Source organism: Amphimedon queenslandica, unplaced genomic scaffold (genome assembly GCF_000090795.2).
Source record: "Amphimedon queenslandica unplaced genomic scaffold, v1.1 AMPQUscaffold_13418, whole genome shotgun sequence".
Classification (NCBI taxonomy): Eukaryota; Metazoa; Porifera; class Demospongiae; order Haplosclerida; family Niphatidae; genus Amphimedon; species Amphimedon queenslandica.
The window spans coordinates 80,446-103,511 of record NW_003546346.1 but is presented as its reverse complement, the minus strand read 5'-3'; the positions used below and the strand labels follow the sequence as shown (position 1 = coordinate 103,511).

The following is a 23,066-nucleotide window of genomic DNA, read 5'->3' as shown; positions in this document are numbered from 1 at the left end:
CCTAATGTTATTAATCTGTGCATTTTAAGTTATAAGATTTTGAACCAAATTTTTGAACCCAAAATAGCTTATGACATACACATACACAGCATCTTACCTTAAGGAGACAATTGTTTGCAGGTATTTAATTTAGCGAATTTTAGCAATTTTTTAAAAATCGCTAACTTAAGTCCGCACTAACTTTAATAACTTCATTGAAAGTGGGTGTGATCACAATGAATAAAATGGTGGCTGTCAGCAACGCTGAGCTTATTTGCAGCAAACTGTTAGCAAGATAAGACTGAATTGCTGTCCAAAGACTTAGAAAAAGCAGATGACAATCTTCTTTGTTCAGTGATTGCTTCTAATTGTAAGCAAGATAACTTTACATTTTTGGAGCAGAGTCAGTGATGAAGCTTGAAGCAATTTAAGCAAGATTAATGCAACAAGATCTACTGTATTTAGACTTGTGCAATTGCTTTGCTTACTCATACACATAGATCACAGCATATAATCTATAGCTTGCTTAGGCTCGCCCCGAATGTTTTGTAGCTATTAATACCAAATGATCAAAAATGCTAAATTAAGTACCAGCCAAATGTCAGAACCATGAAAATCGCTAAAATATGTACACGCTAATAAATGTCTCCTTAAGGTAGCTTATGACATACACATACATAGCATCTTAAAGGGCAACTGCAATGAATTTTTGAGTATTTATTTTAATAATTGCCTGGCCATAATAATAATGTGTTCCAACTCCCATTGTCCTAAAAAAAATAATTTACTGAGATATGAGCCTTCAAAGTCTTGACATTTTGCTTCTGTCAATTTACTTCCTGTCGGTGGGTGTGGCTAAACGTGACGTATATTAGCATCATAGATAATAGAGTAATTAAAAGGGATTGGAAACGCCCACGCTTTCCTGTTTCACTCGGTATCCTTGTGCAGTAATGGCTCAAGGTAGCTCTGTAAATTCAGCAAGCCCTCTTCAGTGCTCCTGGTGGTTGTTAAAAGGTTACTAATTTTCCTCTTATAAAAGCAAAGTGCAACAACAATAAAGACAGTTCTTCTGCATGAAAATCAATCATAATATTTAGTGCCTTATGGTTTGCTCCAGCACTGATGCACATGCATGTGACTGTTCACAGCCACATTTTAGAAATTAACATGAAATTATCTTCAAAATTATTTTGTTCTGTATATTCTAAAGCAGAAATATAGACAGCATCTTTTATAGGGATAAATTATTAAAGAATTTTGTTTATAAATGTCTAAATTTTACTTTTTTCCCATGATCTATAAAGACATAGATATAATACACGGAACAGGATTAGAAACAGGATCACGTGAGCGCATTATCGATTGAAACACTCCTAGTTATGCTGGGAACTGGTCCCGTAATGGAGATAAATGGAGATACTTTGTGGGACTCTCCAGACGATATCTGATAGTTTTGTAACTAAATATCTGCTTTTATGGTTACTTCTTAACCTCTTACAGTGCACTGTGGTGTTTGTTATGGACTGCATTTAATAGTTTTAGAGTACTGACGCCATTGAAATTTGGCCTTTGGTTTTGACATGCCGTGACTTTCTAAAACTTCTGTTTAAGCACTAATAAATGTCTTAATGCACTAAAGATCCTCAGAGAGTAGTCATAAAAGCTCATACTAGTGCGTCTCGCCGTCTCCCGAAGTTGCTAGAGTCCCACAAACTTTTTGAAAAGGAACAGTCGGGGGCCTGGGCAATGGTCGAGCAGCTGCCCGGGGCTCCAATATAACTAGGAGTGTTTCAATGGATAATGCGCTCACGTGATCCTGTTTCTAATCCTGTTCCGTGTATTATATCTATGATAAAGAACAACATACAAGTAAAATTATAAGTGATTGCACTAAAGTAGCACTTCAGTAATCACTGTAGCAATAATTGTTACAGTAGGATCTTCGGTACTGCTGGTAGAGGTACAAAAGAAGACGATAGATTTTCACTGAAAGTTTCCATTACTACCACAGGGAGTATTGAATAAGATTTGAAAGTGTGCTATTGGCATGCAGGCCTACTTATAGTTGCCTGGTATGCTATAGACTTTCATTGTTTATCCTTTGATGGTGAGTTATAGGTACAAAACTGTTTTTATGGAAGTCATCACTGAAAATAGCCAATTTATACATGGATTGCAGGTGTAATTATGTATTTTTAAAATTTCAATAAATAACCATACCAGTATACAACGACAAGAGCTACCTCAGTTACAAACTATCTTGCAAATAAACCTAGATAAAATCCTCTGGTTGATTCTCGAGGTAATAAAAATTAATTGAATTCTTTGGACACGGATTGCGACGCACATTCTCCATTCATTGCTATGGGATCACGTGAGCCGTTTCCAATCCCTTTTAACTCTAATATCTCCCCCCGGGTAGCATAGAATGATCCTTATTCTCAAGCCTTGTAATGTAGTAGCAGTAATTTAAAGATTGGGATCATTAGCTTGCATTATTCTAAGCATGTACTGTAGCTGCAAGAAAAAGTCAAAATTCCACAAGTATGTAAATCTTATTTTTTATCCTGCATTGTTTATATGCTTAGAATAATGAAAGTTAATCATCCCAACCTTTAAATTAGTGCTATTACATTACAAGGCATGAGAATAAAGGATCTATAAACTTCTACGTTTAATCATAATTATGTCACGTTTAGCCACCCCCACCAACAGAAAATGCATTGTAAATTGACAGGAAGCAAAAAGTGCAATTTTTGAAGGCTCATATCTCAGTGAATAATTTTTAAAGGCTCATATCTCAGTGAATAATTTTTAAAGGACAATTGGAGTTGGAACAGATCATTATTATGGTCAGGCAATCATTTTAAAACCATAAATAAAAACCCAAAAATTCATTGCAGTTACCCTTTAAGTAAAAATGAGATAAAATTAAAGCTTGAGCAGGTACATAAAAGAAAATTGTGCTTGGGTTGTCTTTCAGTCATTACCCTTGCCATGCATTTGCATGAGGTGGTACATGTACATGTAAGTAAAACATTCACTCTGTTATTTTATATTTACTATATTGTGTGTAATATTTATGTTGCAAATATTCAATGTACATGTATAAATTACTATAAAGGTGATGCAATACAGTGTACTTATGACTATCATGTGCTGCAGGTTTGAGCTACATAAAGAGTGACTTTACTTCCAGTTTGATACTACATTGTATATGCTCACTTGTGTATTAAAGAAATGGAGCTCATGAATCAAGTAAGACTAACATAATGTGTTGTATTTGCTTACTGAAGAAATTAATTCATTATGTCAGAATAGTTATTTTTTGTTCACTAGTCTGTGCTTGTTATAGAACCCTGTAATACATGTGTACATGTATATGATGTGCCCATTATGTCTTAGAGCCCAGCAAATGTTCTAAATAGAATTAGTGATAAGTGACATTTACATACATGTATAATGAACTTGTAACATCTTGCTTGATGCTACACTCTATAGTACATGGTTGGGAAGAATTTAACTTGCCCGGCATCTGCATATTCATATTGTACAGAGTGTAAAAACATGCTTTGTGAAACACACATAAATACACTAGTACACGCATACATAACTTTTTGAGAAAATTCAATCTAATTCTGTTGGAAACATTTTAAACTTCTGTGCAACTTAAAAATATCAAAAAAAATTAAGAAGGAAAATTTTCTCCTAACCTTCTTTGACAAATTATTTATAGTACAAGGTGACTTCAAAAGTTCGTAAAAATCTACTGACAAGAAGCTGAGCACTATGGTGAACAAGCCTGGTACTATGATGGTAATACATGTAATTATTGTGAACTTATCTCGGTGTATTTTTCTGGCTAGCCTATCTTTTTGCAAATTTTGATTTACTCAGCAGTGTGTGTCACTCTGTCAATTCAGTGTGACAAATGTACATGGGTGTAGCTGTCTAGCAAGCATACTATAGAAAGCACAGTCATGCTGACTCAGCGTTGTTGTACATGTAGGTGTTAATAATGACACAACACATAATGACTATGAATAAAGTTCTAAAAATAGCTGAACAAAATCACATGACACTCACACAGCGAAAGGACACTAACTACTGTATAAAGGACTGTGACAACAACAAGTTAGGCCAAGTTACTAATTATTGTTTGTACAGGTAAGTCACAGCTACATGTACATGTACATTTCTCCTCAATTAATTAATGTCATCTCCAGCGTCAATGAAGCTTTCTGGCTCCTTGAAAGGCTGGGAATTAGGAAGGACCAGCTCTTGCAGCTCCTGTGGAAAGTGAAGGACTAGTGGAGTAATGACTACCTCTTCTGTTGGAGGCTCCATACTGACATTAACAGGCTGCTGCGCCTCCCAAGCATCATCAATAAGAGGAGGAGCATCAGCGCTAGACTGAACCGGTACATGCTCTCTCACTAGTTCAGGCAATTGAAGACTGGAAGGAACTCTAGCATCATCATCATCGTCATCATCATCATCGTTGTCATCATCAATATCTCTCTCATTATTAACGGCTCTCATGTTTTCATTTTCAAACTTAACCAAATCAAACTGGTTCACAACACGTCCTTCCTCATTACTAGCAGCATGAACAGCTTCATCTCTTACTACAACTGGTGGAACTGCAGGTGGTTGGACTGGAGAAGGACCAGAGTTTGAGGACTCTAATGACATATGCCCATGATGAGAGACAGGCAGAGGAGGAAATATCATAGAGTGTGTTGATTGGTTACCACTGGATGGGACTGTTATTGCTGGTGGGAGAGGACAAGAGAGTGATGGTTGAGGCTGACTAATAGCTCCCCTAGCCTCTCTGGGAACTATTTTAACATTAGCATCAGGCAGTCCAGTACTTTCAGGCTTATCACAAGAATATTTTTGATGGTCTGGGTGCTGTGGCTTGAGGTGATTAGGTAGGGAAGAGTACAGTATATCCTTTGATGGTTTCTTCTGGCGCTGTTCAGTCGGTAGAGATTGAGGCTGACTGGTACTAGTTCCGTTTCTCTTCCTTCGTCTCTTTTTACTCTTCGGTTTGGTTTCAGAATGGGCCTCAGCATTTTCATCACTGCTAGGGATTATTGTCCCCCTAGCTGTGCTCGTAGGAGGAGGAGGAAGGATGGGAAGAGGAGATGGAGGGGGAGAGAGTGGGGGAGAGGGAGGAGGAGAAGGTACAGAAGATAACATGGAAGGCCTTTTAAACGAAGAGGTAACATGTGGTGACTTGTCGCAATTTTTTGTCTCATTTTTACGAACGGAGATCTTTTTGGCATTTTTATCGTTATTCATCATTTCCAGAGAAGAGCTCTCAAACAATGACTTGTTGTCAGATATCTCCTTTGAATTGATATCATGCGTAGTGACAGTGCTATTGGGGACAGTCTCAGTGTCAGTATCATCAGTACCTGTGTCACCATTATACTCATCCTTGTACTGGTGTTTCTTCAGAGGCTGGTAGTACAGTGGGTGAGTAGCTACCTTGTCATGAGTGCTTGGCTTTTTTTTGGATTCTATTCCAAGCTTATAGGTGGCATGCACATCTTCAATGATGGTAGCTAAAAGTCTTCTGAGCGGACCAACTGGTAGAATAATGAAGGCTATTATTAGTAGAAAGATTATTACTTCCATTTTGAATAACCTGTAAGGGAGAGAGAGGGTTGTATATATATGACTTGTGGGCCAAGTGTTGTGTGTCTGCTATTACTTGCTAATGCACAATTAGTCTGCATGATGCCACTGTGTAGTGCTAACCTTGTTAAATACAGAAACCCAACTAATTTGCTAAGAGAATAATATATGATTAGCGAGGCTATTAGGTGACTTGGCTGGCTGTGTTACTGTTGAGTGAGCATTAATTAGAAATTAATTTTGCTGATGTAATCCTATGCGGCTATTGCATGCATTGATTGTGCAATAGTTTTTATTAGTACATTATGTACTTGTACTTCATATGTTCACATTCCGATTTATGCCAAATTTTTATGTTTTAGCCTCTCTTCCTTCCTTCCATTTTTTATAGTTATTTAATATTTTCAAGTATGCAAACACAACACATTAACACATCACAAAGAACAGCTGATCATAATTTGTTTTTGAACAATAAACAGCTGACAGGAATTAATAATTAAAATAGCGAAAATGTTGATGCTCACACAAATAATTAAATCAGTATTGTACATGATAAACATATTAATGGTGTATATTATTATGATTAAAGTTTTTTATAGAATGGCGGTTCTGTCATACATCTACGGATGAGATTGTGGTATATAAACGACACTCTTAGCATATTGGGACAGTGGAACGTCTAACTTTGGATCACGAGGAGAGAACGATGCCTCCACATCATAACTAGTTTCAAATTTAACGTTACTGGCTACTCTACCTTCTGTCTCTCTTCTCTCCAGCCTATTTTGTGATGGTTGTTTAATCTCTTGAGCAGTAAAACCAATATCCTTTGCATCATATGATGGAGAGCCTGTGTATTCCCTTCTTGTACTCAAGAGGTGTCTGCTATGGCTATCTATGGATGGCTCTGTAGTGTCTACTGGAGGCGGATGAAGGGTTAACCCAAGATCTGTTAACTTATTTTCATCAGTGGTGTCACTATTCCTATCACTCTTTTCTGCTTTGCTGTTCCCTGCCATTTTGTTGTTTACAGTAAGCTGCACCTGTATAATTATCGTGGGTTCAACTTAAATATACAAGGTGGGGCTAGCCTAGCCAGGTATATAAATCTGTTTTAGAGACGTACTTTATAGTAACTTTTATTGCTACCCATGCTATAATTGTAGTAAACAAGTCTATAGATTATGAGTAGTAAAAGTATGTGTTTATTATTTAATTTTTGTTATTTAGAACTTTAGACAGGACATCTGGTGCCACTGACATAATTGTGGTCATGATATAATATCCTGATGAGTGACTGTATATATAGCTGTGTCTGTTGTGGATCCTTTATTCTGGTTACTGGGTTGGGATCAGTAAGGGGCGCACTTCTCCTGGTATGATAACTTGAAGACAAGAAGTAAGTATTTTATGTAAATGTACATGTATTGTATGTGAGTTTGTACATGCATGTAACATACATGTATACTGTACATCTAATAGTTATGTGAACTATTATTATGCTGTAATATGATGTTTATGTAGCAATAAAAACTTTCTAACTGGATCTCAGCTTCACACATTGTGTATGTACATGTACATTTTATCTGGGTGCTGTGTAGTACATGTACTGTACATGTGCATTGTAATGTCAGTTGGTCCTACTGTTCTATTTCACTGGTATCTTACAATTTTAGTTTATGAGACATCATGCATCTAGATATTAGAACAAAGTGTACATGTACATGTATGTGTCTTTATGCCTACATGTACGTGCATCTATGAGGATTGAATTTGTTTATGTTTACAAGGCATAGCCACGTAGTCAAACATGTGTGGTCGTATACTGTAGATGTTTGTACAATGCATGTTTTTGTTTGGGGAATTTTTGCTTATTGATGCATGTTTTGGATCCCCAATAATTTGTGAGTACATGTACATGTACACATGTACTTGTTTCAAATAACAAACACCAGAAATAGTAGCAATATATACAATTTAAATATGTATAGGTATAATGCATGTACATGTGAATGCCTGTGTACGGTCGGTACATGACATGTACATATATGGTCAGTACATGACATGTACATATATACATATATTTCCCTAATAGTTATATTGCTGAGCAGTAAGCCTAAATTAAGGCAAATTAAATGAGGCAATGACAATGACAATTAATAAACAAAGACATGATTACAATGCACATTGGTTGTATCTGAACATGATGTATATGGCCATATATACTTGTATGTACTGTACATGTATATGCTATACATGTAGTTTTTTGACGTCAAAGTTATCCGTTTGAGAAAGATCTGATGTGAAATCTTTCTCACAATATCCTGGAAATAGGCATTTACATGTACCAGGATAATATGGGTAGTTAACTACCCATAAGGACTTGTCAATTTTTCCTTTTTTGACTTCAATGGGAAGGATCATGTATTCATGTTCCTCTTGTGTGTTTGAGATTGATGCTAATATTTTTGGACTTGTTTTCTCTAGTGGTGTGGCTTGATCTTTCTTGTCTATATCTTGTCTAATTATGCCTGAGTGTTGAACTTCAGGATTGTTTTTGTTCTCATTGTTATTCTGTTTGCCTGGATTCTCTCCTCCATTGATAACCTGTTGATTATCATTTCCAGCATCAGCTGGCTCATCACCAACAGGAGGAGGAGGAGGAGGTCTCTCTGGAAAGTTGAAACCCTCTACTACAACCTGAATCATATATTAAGCTACTAATGAAGTATATAGGTTATATTTATGTTTTACCTCATTTGGGCTTTCAACTGACTTAAGAACAAAAGCATTATATATCATAAATAAGGTGACAATTGCTATTACAATCGCTGCTAGTGCCATGTACTTCCAGTTACTGTACAAGGATGACATCACATTTTGTGTAGCTGTATGTATTTGTGACGCAGTCTCGACTATAAAAGTATTTTTAAGTAACAGCATTTATTGTGAGAGATATGGTTACTTACTCATCATTACAAAAGCCATCTTGTCTTCTTTACCGTCTGACAGCAAAATGTGTCTCGTGATGAGCAAACCATGTGAGCGTGACCCTTGTTATGAATATCATTACTATTTTAATTATGTTTTTATTTTAAACCAGAAAAAGGATTGTTTGTATAAATTATTAAATAATACATGTACATGTAGATGTAATTTATGATACTGTAGTAAGTGGTATTTTATTGATTTGTTGAGTATCGTTTGCATTTCATTTTCTACAATTCTACATGTGCAAGAATTAACTGCATCACAGAACATGAACAAATTATAATTATAAAGACATGTATACAGATTTTTGTGAAAAAATAGATAAATGTGTATACTAATAATTTGTTTTAATTATAGAGTAATGTGCCATATAATTTGTTACTTACACTTTGATACGTTTTGATCCTTTTTTCATTACTAGGTATTTTTCAACTGGTTTCATTTATGAGGAATAGTGACCCTATCATTTTGATAGCCGGTACAGTTTGTACATGTATATTCTTCTTTTGCATGAATGACCGTCTCTCATTTGGTTGACTTGAAATGACGTGTAGCTTGACCTAAGGACTGACGTACTACTGTTTTGTAATTTTTTTCATACCATTAATCACCATATGGCCGCTGCTAGTACTGGGTCACTCTTGCTGTTTACAGAATCTGTGGCTGATACTGAATAAATTAAGGAGTGACTCTAAGGTAAGACTTTTGATTATAGTATGTATACCTGTCCATGATTTTGTACACCTGTGCATGACTTAATGTTAGTTGTCATATGACCAAGTGTAACTGTAATATTATAATATAAAACTAAGGGTCAGTAAGGCTTTATTTATAATTGAGTTTTTGTAGCTATTAGTACTCGTACATATAGAATTATTGTATTCAGGAATATTTTGTGTGCAGTTTACATGTACCAAATTAAAGTTTATGAAATTGCATGTAACCTTGCATGTACTGTACATGTACACATTTCTTTTAATTCATTTTTTGAGTGTGCCAAATTTTGTTGTTGTGTACATGTACATTGTGTATGCCTAGAGTGAATTTTAGGAATACAATGCTACATGTACATGTGTATGTGTATAATGTATTCCCTATAATAGTTTCTTTTATCATTATTATTTATTATTCTAGTATTGATGACATACATCCTGTTGAGGTGATCCTGTACATGTACACGTATGTACATGTGAGACCTTCACTGTGGGCATCAGCCTGGTTCCTATTCTCTGACCATTAAGGATGGAGGGACATGTGAATGCAAAATATGAAGTAAGCATAATGTATAGTCTGTTATTTACCGTAAATGTTCAAATAAAAGCCCGGGCATTTATTTCTTTTCAGGACAAAAAATTGCGTAAAAAAAATTAAAAAAGTAAAACAGGGATTCAAACCTGGAACTCTAAGTTCAATGCACTCAGCTTAACAAGTTAGGACATTTGGGACACTCTAAAGGTTATGATATCTATATTGACTAAAATATGCATATTTATACTTGGAGATTCTTAGTACCAGGCATTTATTCAAGCCCGGCCTTTATTTGAACATTTACGGTTCATGATTGTTGTACATGTAGATGGGCACATTGCTAATGTTATTTTGCCCATTATGTTGTTAATTAGTATTAACTTGTGTATAAAATTTGCCCATCAGTTAATGTTTTAGATTTTTGTTTGGTTCATGTCTAGCTCAATTGTTTGTACATGCACTTACATGTATATGTTTTTGAGTATGTCTATGTTACATGTACTGTATGTGTCCGGGGTATGATAATGAATATAACCTGTATACATGTACATGTAGACTTTTACAATGTACAGTGTACTTAATCCTTGTGTAATATACACATGAATGTACATGCATGTGAAATAACATCTGATCTTGTTCGCCTAATTCATTAATAATTTGGTTTAATTAATATTCATTAAATTACATCAATACATCAGCAATAGTAAGTAGTTAAGTGGATGATTACATGATTAAGTGATAATATACTAGATCTTGTCTTAAATAACCCATTGAGACTTGAAAGGTATATCCTCGGTGTTTTCAACAGGTTCATCATATAGGAATTCATCTTCCATGAGTTCCATCTCCATCGCCTATAGTGTGTGTACACATATACAGTACCATACCACACTGTGTATTGATAGAACTTTATTTGGTAAAGTTTTTTATAATTAAAAATGCATGAATTAATGTCACACCCATTAAAAATGGTGGTATAATATTGACCTTAAACCTAATTACATGTAATAATTGCCAAAATGCAGCTCTACCAAATTAAAGTGCTATACAGTGTGAGCTACATCTTTATTACCTCTTCGTGATCTTCGTTGTCCTCTCTCCCGCGTACATGTATGTCCCTGAACAGTCCTATTATTAGCCTAAGGTAGAGGTATAGTGCTAGCCCTGCTGCTGCTAATAGGACCAAGCTTGTATTGTCCTCCAGGACATACATGTATTCTTGAGCTATTATATAATAGTTTACATTATACATGAACATTGATATTATCTATTTAACTCACGTACATGATATTATAGTCATCGCCTTTTCATACACGTGGTAACTGAGGGAGGGATTCACAAAGCAGCCACGCCCTATCAATATTTGTTATAATAATTATTATTATACGTAGCAATTAGCTAGAATAATTGATCAACCTTTTTACTAACAAAATTTTGATTTATGTTCATGTACATGTACAGTGCAGAACCGGAGAGGTACATGTACATGTATACATGCACTATACATAAACTATGTAAACTTCAAGTACAAGTGGTTATTATAGTGTATAGTGTATAGTGTATGATGAGTATATGGTGCATGTATGAGTCCAGTGCACTAACTAGTGAGTATGTTGTTAGTGTTTAGTGCATGATTTACTAATAAGAAACTGATGTAGAATGCATGTACATGTACAAGTTACAGGCACTGAAACTACACACACGTAAAACAAAGTTGCACGCACTTTATTCTAATTTTTTGTCAACTTGTACCTGACACTATTTTCGTGATAATTGTATTATATGCTCCTCTTAATAATACCATGCACTTACATGTACATTTATTTATATCTTGTCTTGATTGTATATTTTTGCTAATGTTGGTTATTAGAAGAAAATAATATTAATTATTCATAACAATGATTGATAAGTGATAAAATATAATTAAGTTGTAAATGTATGTACATGTACACATGTACATGTATATAATGATTCTAAAATTAATCAGTGACATTGTGTTGAAGGTTAGTTATTGTCTTACAAGAGTTAGTGTTTACTCTGTGTCTACATGTGTTTGTGGGAAATTTTGTGTGGTAACATATTGTCAGCCAATGTTTTAGATTTGTGTTTAGTTCATGTCTTCTAAAGTGTTTGCATGTCAGCTTGATTGTGTGCACTTAGTGTTTATATGTACAATGTATGTCTGTCCCTGATTGGTAAGTACATGTACATGTACCAATTGTGGTAATACAGAACCCCATAATATATGGGCTCCTGTGTAATAATCAGGAGTTAATTCATACAGGGGAGGAAACCTAGGATTTCTCCCTCCAAACTTCATTCCTCTCCCAAATAGTGAGGATATATTTAATTAAATTTTAATACACGTACTTGCTATAATTGACTGCTGTTCACTACAAGAAGCTCACGATTGAAATCACATGTATAATAGCTCATGACTGCACCGGTAAAATTGACTTTTGCTTAATTAGTGCAATGTTACAAAATAAAAATCCCTCAAAATATGCAGTGCTATCGTTAATTTTTGTCACATCCCTCTACAAAAAAATTCCGTATGAATTTTATAAGTAGCTCTCATTATTCAATTGTTATTCAAATTACATGATTGTCAGTTTTTTCTTTGTTACGCATGTACATTTACAGTGTATGTTTATGTGTATTGTGTATGATAATGTAATCTGTCTGTGGCATCTATTTTGATAGCGGGATTTATTGACGAGTAAAATATTTGACGAAAACAGTAAATTTCCCCGGTTGGCGAGTTTTAATTTGACGAATAGGGCCCTTCGCGTACATGCATCACAAAGTACAACATTTTTGATGGTTATAAAATTTGACATTTTATTTTAAATCGTCAACTCATCAAAATAAAACCTTTGTCAATAAATCCCACTCTACGGTATCTTAATCTTTATACATGTAGATGGCATCATGTTGTTTATCTAATTTTCAGTTAGCACTATATATGCCATTAATGACAATAACTTACATACTATAAGCTCCATCTTATCTTCTTTGATAACTCAGCACCACGTGAAGTACATACACTTACCTGCAGTACTGCCCCCAATTACTATAGTCATTATTTGTGCATGCCCGTGAACATTTAATAGTCATTACATTAGTCAAATATACATGTACTTCTAGCAAAGAGATTTATTTTAATCCTCAAAACAAAAGATAAATAAGCAACACACATGTACATGTACTAATTGATGGTCAATCAATAGCAACCCTCAATACATTAATGGGCTAATCTGGTACTAGTTTAGTATGCTACCCTGTTACTCATATACTGTATTCTTTTGTGCTGTTTTTATTTTCTTTCTCATCAATTAGATATGAATCATCATCATTATGATGGCTATAGTTTTCTTCTGCGATTTGCTAATTATGGCTCGTACATATATTGGACAAGAAAGTGTAATAAAAAGTCCTCTGTTGTGTTCTTAATATGGAAGCTACTAGCAATAGCATTCAATTAATTTGGATTTTTGTCAAGTTTTGAATCTCGTCACTTCATATTATGAGCCTCATTGACTCCTTCATCTAAAGTAAGTAGAAAGACAGAATGAAGGAATTGAATAGAAAAAGAAGGGTGAGAATGAATAGGTGTAGTTATATTTTAAATTAAAACCCATGTATACTTAATGCTTAATATTGTTTTATTGGGTATGTAATGTACATGTACGTGTACATGCATGCACATGGCTTTGGAGTAACTTTAAAAATTCATTAAAAATCAATTTTGAATCAGAATCAGCTTAAACATATGCTACACAACATAGGAACATGTGTATGTATACTGTAAACCCATTAATAATTACTATGCATGAATTTGAGCTATTTTAACTACCGTATAGCGGGTATATTTCGTTCGAGTTTAATTTCGTTCTTTTCGTTTTCTTTCCTTGTGTAATGAACATTTTCCTAACGAAAAGGGCATTTCCTCAATGCCACATGTGCAAAATGGCTGCTCAGAACGAAAATAAAACAACGAAAATTTCTAATCCTGCTTAGAACGAACATTTTTCCAGACAAAATATACCCGCTATACGGTATTGGCCTAGTTTTGTTAAAGCGAATGGTTGTATGTAATAATAATAATAATAATAATAATAATAATAATAATAATAATATGGTGCATTTGATTACCTCAGTCGTAAAAAGCGTTAAAATTAATTGATGTTAATATACCCACCATAGCAATAAACGTTATACTCATAAAGGTCATTAAAACTATTTGGGTTTTACTTTATAGTTTGTATCAAAATATAAATAAAATTCTAATCATTTTTTGGCAAAACCCGTAGTACAGGGATAAGTTAGAATAAATTAAAAAATTTTTTTTAATCCATCAAAATTTTAATAAAAATAAATAGCGATTTTGGTATTTTGAGCAATTTTAAAACCCAGTGACCATAAACTCTATGCCAAAATTCTGTTAAAACTCTGATGTACATGTACATATAAACTTGAGTATGAGAGAATGCAATAAAATTTGAAAATTTGTTCCTAGTAATTATGAAATTGGCCAGGCACTAAACTCATTATAGTTTAGCTGCAGAAACTTAGACCTGATTTTGAGCAAAATTCAAAATCAGATGTCAATTGCAGTAAGCTTTTAATACAGATATGTTATATTTTACGAAGCTACTAACTGAATAAAGTACTATTATCACAAATAAAAATACAAGAGGTTATTACAAAAAAAATCAAAAAGGATTAATACAAAGAAAAATAATGTAGCATCAAAAATCACGTTATAAACGGCACAAATACACATGTACATGCACAATACAAAGCTAATTTTTAATGTTATGTATCTTTTGATAGGTTATATAACCCAGCAACTGTTAGCAGGCGCATGTGACTCCATCAAAGTCTCAGTGCAATACATCAGCTCCTCTTCAGTATCTTGTGTACTACAAGTACCTTTCAGAACTCTGAGCAATGAGGACGACAATTCACTATCCGTTTCGTCACAGCTCATCAAGGACTGAGGTTGGCACATGAAGTCCACCATTCCACGGAACGGAAGTACAAGATCATCTTCAAAATATTCGGGTATAATTGTGGGTCCATTCCTGCTGTCAACTGCTGTGGTGCCGCTCTGAGTGGGTGTATGCTGACCAGTGTCATAATAACCAATCTCATCTTCCTCTGCTGACTGTTGCTGAGTGTTTCTGTCATTTATAAGTGTGAGACTCCCACCTTGCCCTTGCTGAGGGGCAACAATGGACGATGAGAGATGGCTATTTTGCTGATTTAGTATTTCGAAATGCTCACTGCTGCTACAGGTACCAGGTTCGTGTGATGATGATGAGAATGAATGCTTTTTTGACTGTATATAGTCGGACACATTGATCAAGGATTCATTGTCCATCGGTTGATCTATCCAAGGATCCCCATCAATAGGCAGATCTTTATACTGGTCTACTGTAAGGTCACCAATGTTTTCGCAGTACTGCAATGACATAAACAGTAATTAATTAATTATGGAGTTTTGTTTTATCAGTTATTAAAGTTATTTGGCTACTATGCAATCATCTGATACAGCTAATGCAATGAGACATGCTTCAATTAGTTACTGCTACAATGTATCAAAGTATAAGTTAAAGTCCTTTGATGCTCCATGACTAAAGTAGTTTTTGATTAATTTTAATAATTTCTTAGTCTTGCATAGCCAGCCCCTCCCTTCGAGGGAGGGGCTGGCTATGCAAGACTCGACTAATGGTGGGTTTACTCTATGGTTTGGTTTCTGTGGTTAAATCTGATTAAATGGTTCAATTTATGATTAAATCTATGGTTTACTTAGGGTGGAGCCCAGACTGGGGTCATGTTTACTCACAGTATTTATTGAGCAATTGTCTTTGCTTTGGTCTCCACCACTATAAAGGAGTTATTGATAATGCAAAGCCATAGCTACATCATTCACATTACTCACGTTGCCATTGTACTTCTTTGTTTGTCACTTCTGTTGTCAGACAAACAAACAGTGAAACAGATCAGCGCTCGCAGCCACCAGTGCAATCCTCGCAATTGTCAATCGAATCTCGTGACAGTAATCAATGAATAACTAAAAGCCACGCCCTACTGTAATTATTGCACTTTGCAGCAGAAAAAATGTGCCAACTCAGTTTTTACGCCGCACACTTCCAGAAACTCAGAAAATTATCTATTGTAGATTATTTTATTCAAACAAAATGCTACTATCCTTAAAAATATCTGGATAGATTTATAAATACAATAGTTTCAAAAAATAAATAAAACTGAATTACAAAATAATAATAATGAAAAAACCAACGGAAAAATAAAAATACGACAGATACTACTTAGTCTGTTTACTACTTAACAAAAATCTCATAGTAATTTATAGGAGTGTCTTCATCATGATAATTGGCACAAACCCTTAATTCAATATAGTCAGTGAAGGTATTGCTGCCATAGTCTCTGTGAAACCATGGAATACCAGGAGCATTGCAACAAGCTGTTTCATTAGAACCACAACCTTGACCATCCCAGAGTGGATCAGAAGTGTAGAGAATTTGTGATGGGTTGCCACTAGTAGGATTACCTGATTCGCAGAAGTAGTTATTACCAATAGAAGGTGGAACAGATACTGTGCTACCAGTATTGCATGGACATGAGTTTGATGAAGAACCTACTTCACTATTGCCAGCCATTAGTGACCAGACATGTTGACGAGAAGGTCCATGAGTGATGATGGCACCTTCAACAATAATGTCCGGACTAGCAACAAGACCATCTATCGAACCATACAAATATCCTATTACTCTACCACACACCTGAGAATAACTGATGTTATGAGATGGGAACTGAACTGATATGCAACCATTGTGTAATGTTTTTTTACCGCATGCTCTAACTCCTCCTGACTGGTACAGACCAAACCCAGAAGGACAGTTCTGTGTAGCATCAGATATATCCAGATATGCTAGTCTTGTCCATCCACCATTAGAGTTACACAGCTCCTTCATATTGCAGTAAGCAGTATAAGTAGAGCTAGTATTTGACAGTAGGTACACACCTGATAGACTGAGTGGTTGCCTCTCCTTAATTTCTTTACAAGAGATAGGTATAGTAGTTGATTGATTGTGCAATATTAATAGTTCTTGTGCTATTAGTAGTATATCATTAGCCACTCCAGCAGTAGAGGTACCGGTATCTTCTAGAGTAGATAGAGCATCAACAATGTCCATTAGCTTTGCAGCAGAATTTCATGTAGTTTGTAAGATTTGTTCATTAAGTTCAGTTAAGTTTGGTGAGCTTTGAGGTAATTGAAAGGTATTCTGTGACACTCTATCAGTCAATTCATGATTGCAGAAGTCAGTATATTGCTGGTTACTTTGTTCACTATGTTATCAGCTGTAGGCCATTCAGAAGTTGCATCTCCAGCAGACAATAGCACAAGTAACAGACAAAGTATAACCACCAGGAGGAATACTATGAGACTCAGTAATATAGTAATAACGACTAATGGTCTGTTCCATGCTGAAGGCTGTGCTTTATTCTGTAATGCCACATTTATTGATTGAGGACAATCCTTTCTTGCATTGGTATTGATATCAACCAGCTCATAGAAATTCTCATGAGTTGGCTCAGGAACTAAAAAAAAGTGGTGACACATCCTCCCTTACTTCCATTTAGCCAATGAAATGAGCCCCACCCAGGCTGAACTTGCAATCGAGTGGGAGTGGTCATCCTTTGATCAATCGATCGGCTTGACGGCTTCTAAGGAGATTCGGCAAAGACAGCAATCTGTGATTCTATTGGTCCATATGATCTATCTTTCTCCTGCCCTGCTGGCTCACGTTACCAGGTATATATGGCTTTGGCATGCATGGAGATTTATGGTGATAAATCTATGTATTATGCATATGGGAACACAGAGAGAGGGAGAATAAGAGAGAGGCATCTCAATTTTTCGATTGATTTGGTCATACTGTATAGCCAAAAAAATCGTGATGAATAATTTTTTGTATTTTTGTGATCACTGTTTGCATCACGAAAAATTAAACCCCCGAAAATAAAGATTAATCAAAGGGTGTGGTCATACATTACATGCCTTACTACCATATACATATAGCTCCAAATTTTCGTCGGTCAAAATTTTCACCAAATTTGTCAGGTATTTTTTGCTTGATGAAATTTTTAATCGACAAAATTTTTGTTCCACATGAGTAGTATGCGGATTACATGTAATAACAAAAATGACGAAAATTAATTTTAACAAGAAATTGAGATTTTGACGAACTTTTTGACTCACGAAAATTTGGAGCTATACAGTAATACACGTGTATGTATGTGTGTACATGCCCTTGTGTCTATAGCTTTAAGCCTAGTGGCAAAGTCAAAGATGATCTCAGCAATCATTGCTGGTGTCCACACTGTTTTTCCACACTGGGAGGAACCTGGGATTCCTCCCCCCAAATTGTAGTTCCTCCCCCAAATATTCAGGGTAAATTTAATAGTGTTAATATATGTACTTGCTATAATTGACTGTTGTTCACTACAAAAAAGCTCACAATTGAAATCACGTGTATAATAGCTCATGACTGCCCTGGTAAAATTGACTTTTGCTTAATTAGTGCAATGTTCCAAAATAAAAATCCCCTAAAATATGCAATGCTATTGTTGATTTTTGTCGCATCCCTCTACAAAAAAATCCCGTTTGAATTTTATAAGTAGCTGTCATTATTTAATTGTTATTCAAATTACATGATTATCAGTTTTTGTACTTTTGTTTTCTTTGTTACGTATGTACATTTACAGTGTATGTTTATGTGTATTGTGTATGATAATGTAATCTGTTGCATCGATTTTTAACTATGTTAATCCTTATACATGTAGAGAGTATTACATTATTTGTCTGATTGTCACAAATTATATTTATTAATAATGATTATTTTGATTTTAAATTGAATCAAAGTGATAAATGATAATGATTGAGCCTAAGTGATTAATAGATCATACACAGTTTAATTGTTTAATCTCATCCAGTAATTAGTTAAGATTGGCTTAATGTCTTGAAAGAGGCAGCTTAGTGAATAAGCCACTCTGATTTAACCAGTGTGGCCTCCGTGTTTAGTATTGGCAGCACCATGTAATCATCATCATCTTGTTCCTATAGAATATACAATGTATTCATATCATGTATTGTATAGACCACTTTAGCTGAGAATAAATTACTTCAATAAAAGATATACATGTATGGCAATGAGTGTTACAGAAAAAGAAATAAATTCTATGTAGGACCATTTAATGTTGCACCGATGGCTGGGTTTCCCACACAGCATGTTAATTGAGCTACAAAGCATGCTTCATATGACCTGACAATTAGCTTTATATAAGTAGCTTATGGAGCAAATTTAAAATTTCATAAAAATCTAATTTTGATTGGAATCAGCTCAAATATTCTACACAGCATAAGAACATGTACATGTATTGGAAAAAATTATCAGAGCCATTTTTGAGAAAATTTGGCCAAAGACAAAAGGCTACATGTATTAGTTGACCTGATTTTTGAGCAAATTAAAAAATTTGTAAAAAATCTAATTTTGATTAGAATCAGCTCAAACTTTCTACGTAACATATGTATCAGAATACTTTTAAAGTGGTAAATTCCCTTCCAGTAATTCTTAATGAAATTTTGCCCTAGACCTTATAAAAATTGTAAAAATTTAGTTTTGATCAGAATTAGCTCAAATTTTCTAGAATTGCCAAAATACAACTCTACCAATTTAAAATGCTAGACTATACATGGACATTGTGAGATATGCTGTAGCTTACAAGTATCTTTTGTTCAAATTTTTTGTCCTCTCTCCCTTTGTTCCTTATTCCATTGTATACTGATATCCCAACATGTACTATCATCATTGCTATAAAGGCTAGGGCCAGTGTATTATCCTCTATAGTTGCTAGTACATCTGGAGCTATTATAATGATAGTTTAGACTATTATACACTGGTATTATTAGGCTTAACTTACATGACATTATACAATATGCCGCCATTTGATATCAGCCACGAGGAGTATATACACTGGAGGGAGGGATAACCACGCCCTATTAATATTCATTGTGAAAATAATTATGATATAGGGCAATTGGCTAGAATAATTGTTAGTTCAATCTTTTTTACGATATACATGTACTTGCTTGTATGTGCACATGTATATTTGTGATAATTTTACTAGTGCAGCAGTTTTGTTTGTTTGACCGCAGTAAAGCTCCTCAAATATAATATGCACATATGACTTTACTATTATCAATCATCGCAGAAAGTGATATTAATAAATTAATGATAATTAATATGATTGATGAATAATAGACAATAATTGAATACACTCATATTATACAAGTACATGTCATGTTCTATTAGTCATTGCAAGAAAATAATAATTATTAATAAATGGTAATTAACAACGATTGATAAATAAAATATTAATTGATAGCAATGGTTAAGTGATAAACAATGATTAAATACACTCGTGATATTATACAAGTACATGTCATGTTCTAATATTAGTCATTACAAGAAAATAATTATTACAAATGAATGTTAATTAACAATGATTAATAGATAAAATATTAATAATGATAACAATGGTTAAGTGATAAACAATGATTAAATACGCTTGTGATATTATACAAGTACATGTCATGTTCTAATCAAGTGCTGGTGTGTTGGGATTAAATATTGTCTCATTGAAGTATGCATGTACATGAATTGGACGATATGTTTGAGCTTATGTGTGTTTATCATTAAACCACCCACTGTGATTCAAAAGTGCGGGGGGCTTCTGTACATACTATTGGAGACACTGTATAATTATCATAGGGTGAATGTTCTTCCATGTCCTTTGTTTCATTAAGGTCAGTAGCCTCCTCTACATGTTTATGTATCTCTTGTTGCCCAACAAAACCTTCTTCCATATTCATTACAACTGCCTATAGCACACACAAGATTAGGCTTGCAACTTTGACATGAGCAGTAGCTTACCTCCTCACCAATCTCTCTCCCTCTGTCATTGTACAGTGCTAATACCACTAGTATTATTATTGCGGCTATAGTGCCTATCAATACATTAGTTGTGAGTATGTTCTCCTTTATTGATACATGCAACTCTGAGACAGTTTGTGCCACTTCAACTGGAGCTATTATGACAGTTAACACTCTATAGGCCAATAATGACAATAACTTACATATTATAAGCGCCATCTTATCTTCTTTGTAGAGATAACTCAGCACATGCAAGTACATGTACAGTACCACCCCCAATTATGATTTGCTCCAATAATTATTATTATTAAGAGCAATGCATTGGAATATAATTGCTTGAATAGGAAGATGTTAATCAGTTCACTATTACATGCAGTTATTATGTGTATGCACATACACACACACACACACACACACACACACACATGAACATAGATGTGTATGGGTATATTAGTCATTGTGTTACAACTTGTCAACTTTTTTGTAGCAAAAAGATTTATTTTAATCCTCAAAACAAGAAAATTAACAACACACATGCTTGTACATGTACTTAGTTTAACAATAGCAACCCTCAATAAATTAATGGGCTAATCTGGTACTAGTTTAGTATAAGAGTCTCCTATTAGTTTAAGTCTCTCCGTTATCCATATACTCTTTTCTTGTGTTCTGTCTTTATTTTCTTTCTCATCCATTAGATATGAATCATCATCATCATGATCACTAGTTTTCTTCTCCAATTTGTTAATTGTGGCTGGCATTGGACAAGGAGGAACAATGAAAAGCCCTCTGTTTGTGTTATTGGCAGGGAAGCTGCTCTCTTGATCAGCAGTAGCCTCTAATGTTATTCGAACAGGATTCTGAGACATCGTTCTGAGGTACTTGTCCAGACTCACTTAAAAGTTTCCATCAACTAGTATTCTACTGGGCCTTCCTTCATCCTCAACTTTGTAAAGAATAACTTCATTTTCCAGCTCATCATTGAAGACATTATCACCTAATGATTAACAATAGAGTGATGTATAAACCTTGTGATTCAGTTGTTAACATGCCATTTGGATTTTCGTCCAAGTTCTGAATTTCATCAGAGCTGCTTCCTCAACGACTCCTTCATCTAAAGTATGTGTAAGTAGAAAGATGGAATGAAGGAATTAGAGAGAAGAAGGAAGCATATAATTTATATGACATCAGAGAATGTTAAATTGTACACTATTGTGTTTGTAATGTACATATATGTATTAGAAAATGTAGTAAATTCTCTCCTGGTCATTTTGACAAAATTTGGCTAAAAACCATGTACATGTACATGTATTACAATACAGAGACTTTGGCCGGCCAATTTTTGAGCAACTTTAAAATTTAATTTTGATCAGAATCAACTTGAAGTACTTGTATAGTGCATACTGTGGCAGGAGTCACATTTGGAAAACTTATTATTAGTGGATTTTATAGTGGTAAGTGGTGACTCAGCAGATTGGACATGCTCAAAGTGAAACAAAATGGTACTGTATAGCGGAAAATTTTGGAGGAAATTAAATTTGGTAAATTTGCCATTTTGATAGCCATTCGCCAAAATAAAAATCCACCATTTTGAGCCATTATACGTATGCTCAATGGCACATGACCACTAATTCGCCAAATTAAAATTCGACAATCACCAAAATTTAGCAATTTGTCAAATTTTAATCCCTCCAAAATTTCCCACTATACTGTATTTATTTTGGTGGATGGCTGGATGCTCATTGTAACCTCCAATAGTATTTTCCCACCAATAAATTTCCTGCTACTGTACATGTTAGGGTTTTTATATTGAATTTACTCACTCTAAAATATACATTCATGCTATCAAAATTTTTTATTTTATAATAAATATAGTTAAATACATCTATGTATACATGTACAATTTTGAGAATGCCAATTAATGCCAATATTAATTGTCACATCATGACATCACAATGGAATGATCAGTTTAAACCTGCCAGCCTATTTTGACAGTTTCATTAACAAAAATTCCTTCTACACAATGCATAAAGCTTCAATGGCAGGATTAATACTTTCATCTTCATTATTGTCCTCATAATGAATTATCCTACCAAAAAACAGTATCATTATAAGCTTCATTTCATTACACTTACTCTTCTTCTTGTAAGTCGGCCATGTTAGAGTCAACTGTTGCTT

At 34.4% G+C, this 23,066-nt stretch overlaps 2 protein-coding genes and 1 long non-coding RNA gene across 4 annotated transcripts; all 3 read right to left on the bottom strand.

The window, feature by feature from the left end:
* Positions 1 to 4,162: 4,162 nt before the first annotated feature.
* Positions 4,163 to 5,975, bottom strand: LOC109581811 (WASH complex subunit CCDC53 homolog). The gene is made up of 2 exons (XM_019996212.1): positions 5,752 to 5,975; positions 4,163 to 5,638 (listed from the first exon to the last, which is right to left on the bottom strand). The coding sequence occupies exon 2, from the start codon at positions 5,626 to 5,628 to the stop codon at positions 4,189 to 4,191; it is 1,440 nt and encodes a 479-aa protein (XP_019851771.1). The 5' UTR covers positions 5,629 to 5,638; positions 5,752 to 5,975; the 3' UTR covers positions 4,163 to 4,188.
* A 1,784-nt stretch (positions 5,976 to 7,759) lies between these two features.
* On the bottom strand, positions 7,760 to 8,681 carry LOC109581814 (uncharacterized). Of its 2 annotated transcripts, XM_019996220.1 has the most exons (3): positions 8,598 to 8,681; positions 8,383 to 8,543; positions 7,760 to 8,328 (listed from the first exon to the last, which is right to left on the bottom strand). In XM_019996220.1, the coding sequence occupies exons 1-3, from the start codon at positions 8,614 to 8,616 to the stop codon at positions 7,879 to 7,881; spliced, it is 630 nt and encodes a 209-aa protein (XP_019851779.1). In that variant the 5' UTR covers positions 8,617 to 8,681; the 3' UTR covers positions 7,760 to 7,878. The 2 variants fall into 2 exon arrangements, with proteins under 2 accessions (XP_019851779.1, XP_019851778.1); XM_019996219.1 differs by having other exon boundaries at positions 8,383 to 8,681.
* Positions 8,682 to 19,698: 11,017 nt separating this feature from the next.
* On the bottom strand, positions 19,699 to 19,937 carry LOC109581818 (uncharacterized). The gene is made up of 2 exons (XR_002184790.1): positions 19,879 to 19,937; positions 19,699 to 19,823 (listed from the first exon to the last, which is right to left on the bottom strand). It is a non-coding gene; the product is annotated as an uncharacterized LOC109581818 (long non-coding RNA).
* Between the last annotated feature and the right edge of the window lie 3,129 nt (positions 19,938 to 23,066).

Excerpts from the sequence above, each read along its gene's own strand:
- LOC109581811 (XM_019996212.1), bottom strand. The coding sequence starts at position 5,628 with ATGGAAGTAATAATCTTTCTACTAATAATAGCCTTCATTATTCTACCA.
- LOC109581814 (XM_019996219.1), bottom strand. The coding sequence starts at position 8,571 with ATGCTGTTACTTAAAAATACTTTTATAGTCGAGACTGCGTCACAAATA. Across the intron at positions 8,329-8,382 it reads CAGTTGAAAGCCCAAATGAG|GTTGTAGTAGAGGGTTTCAA; the intron begins GTAAAACATAAA and ends TATATGATTCAG.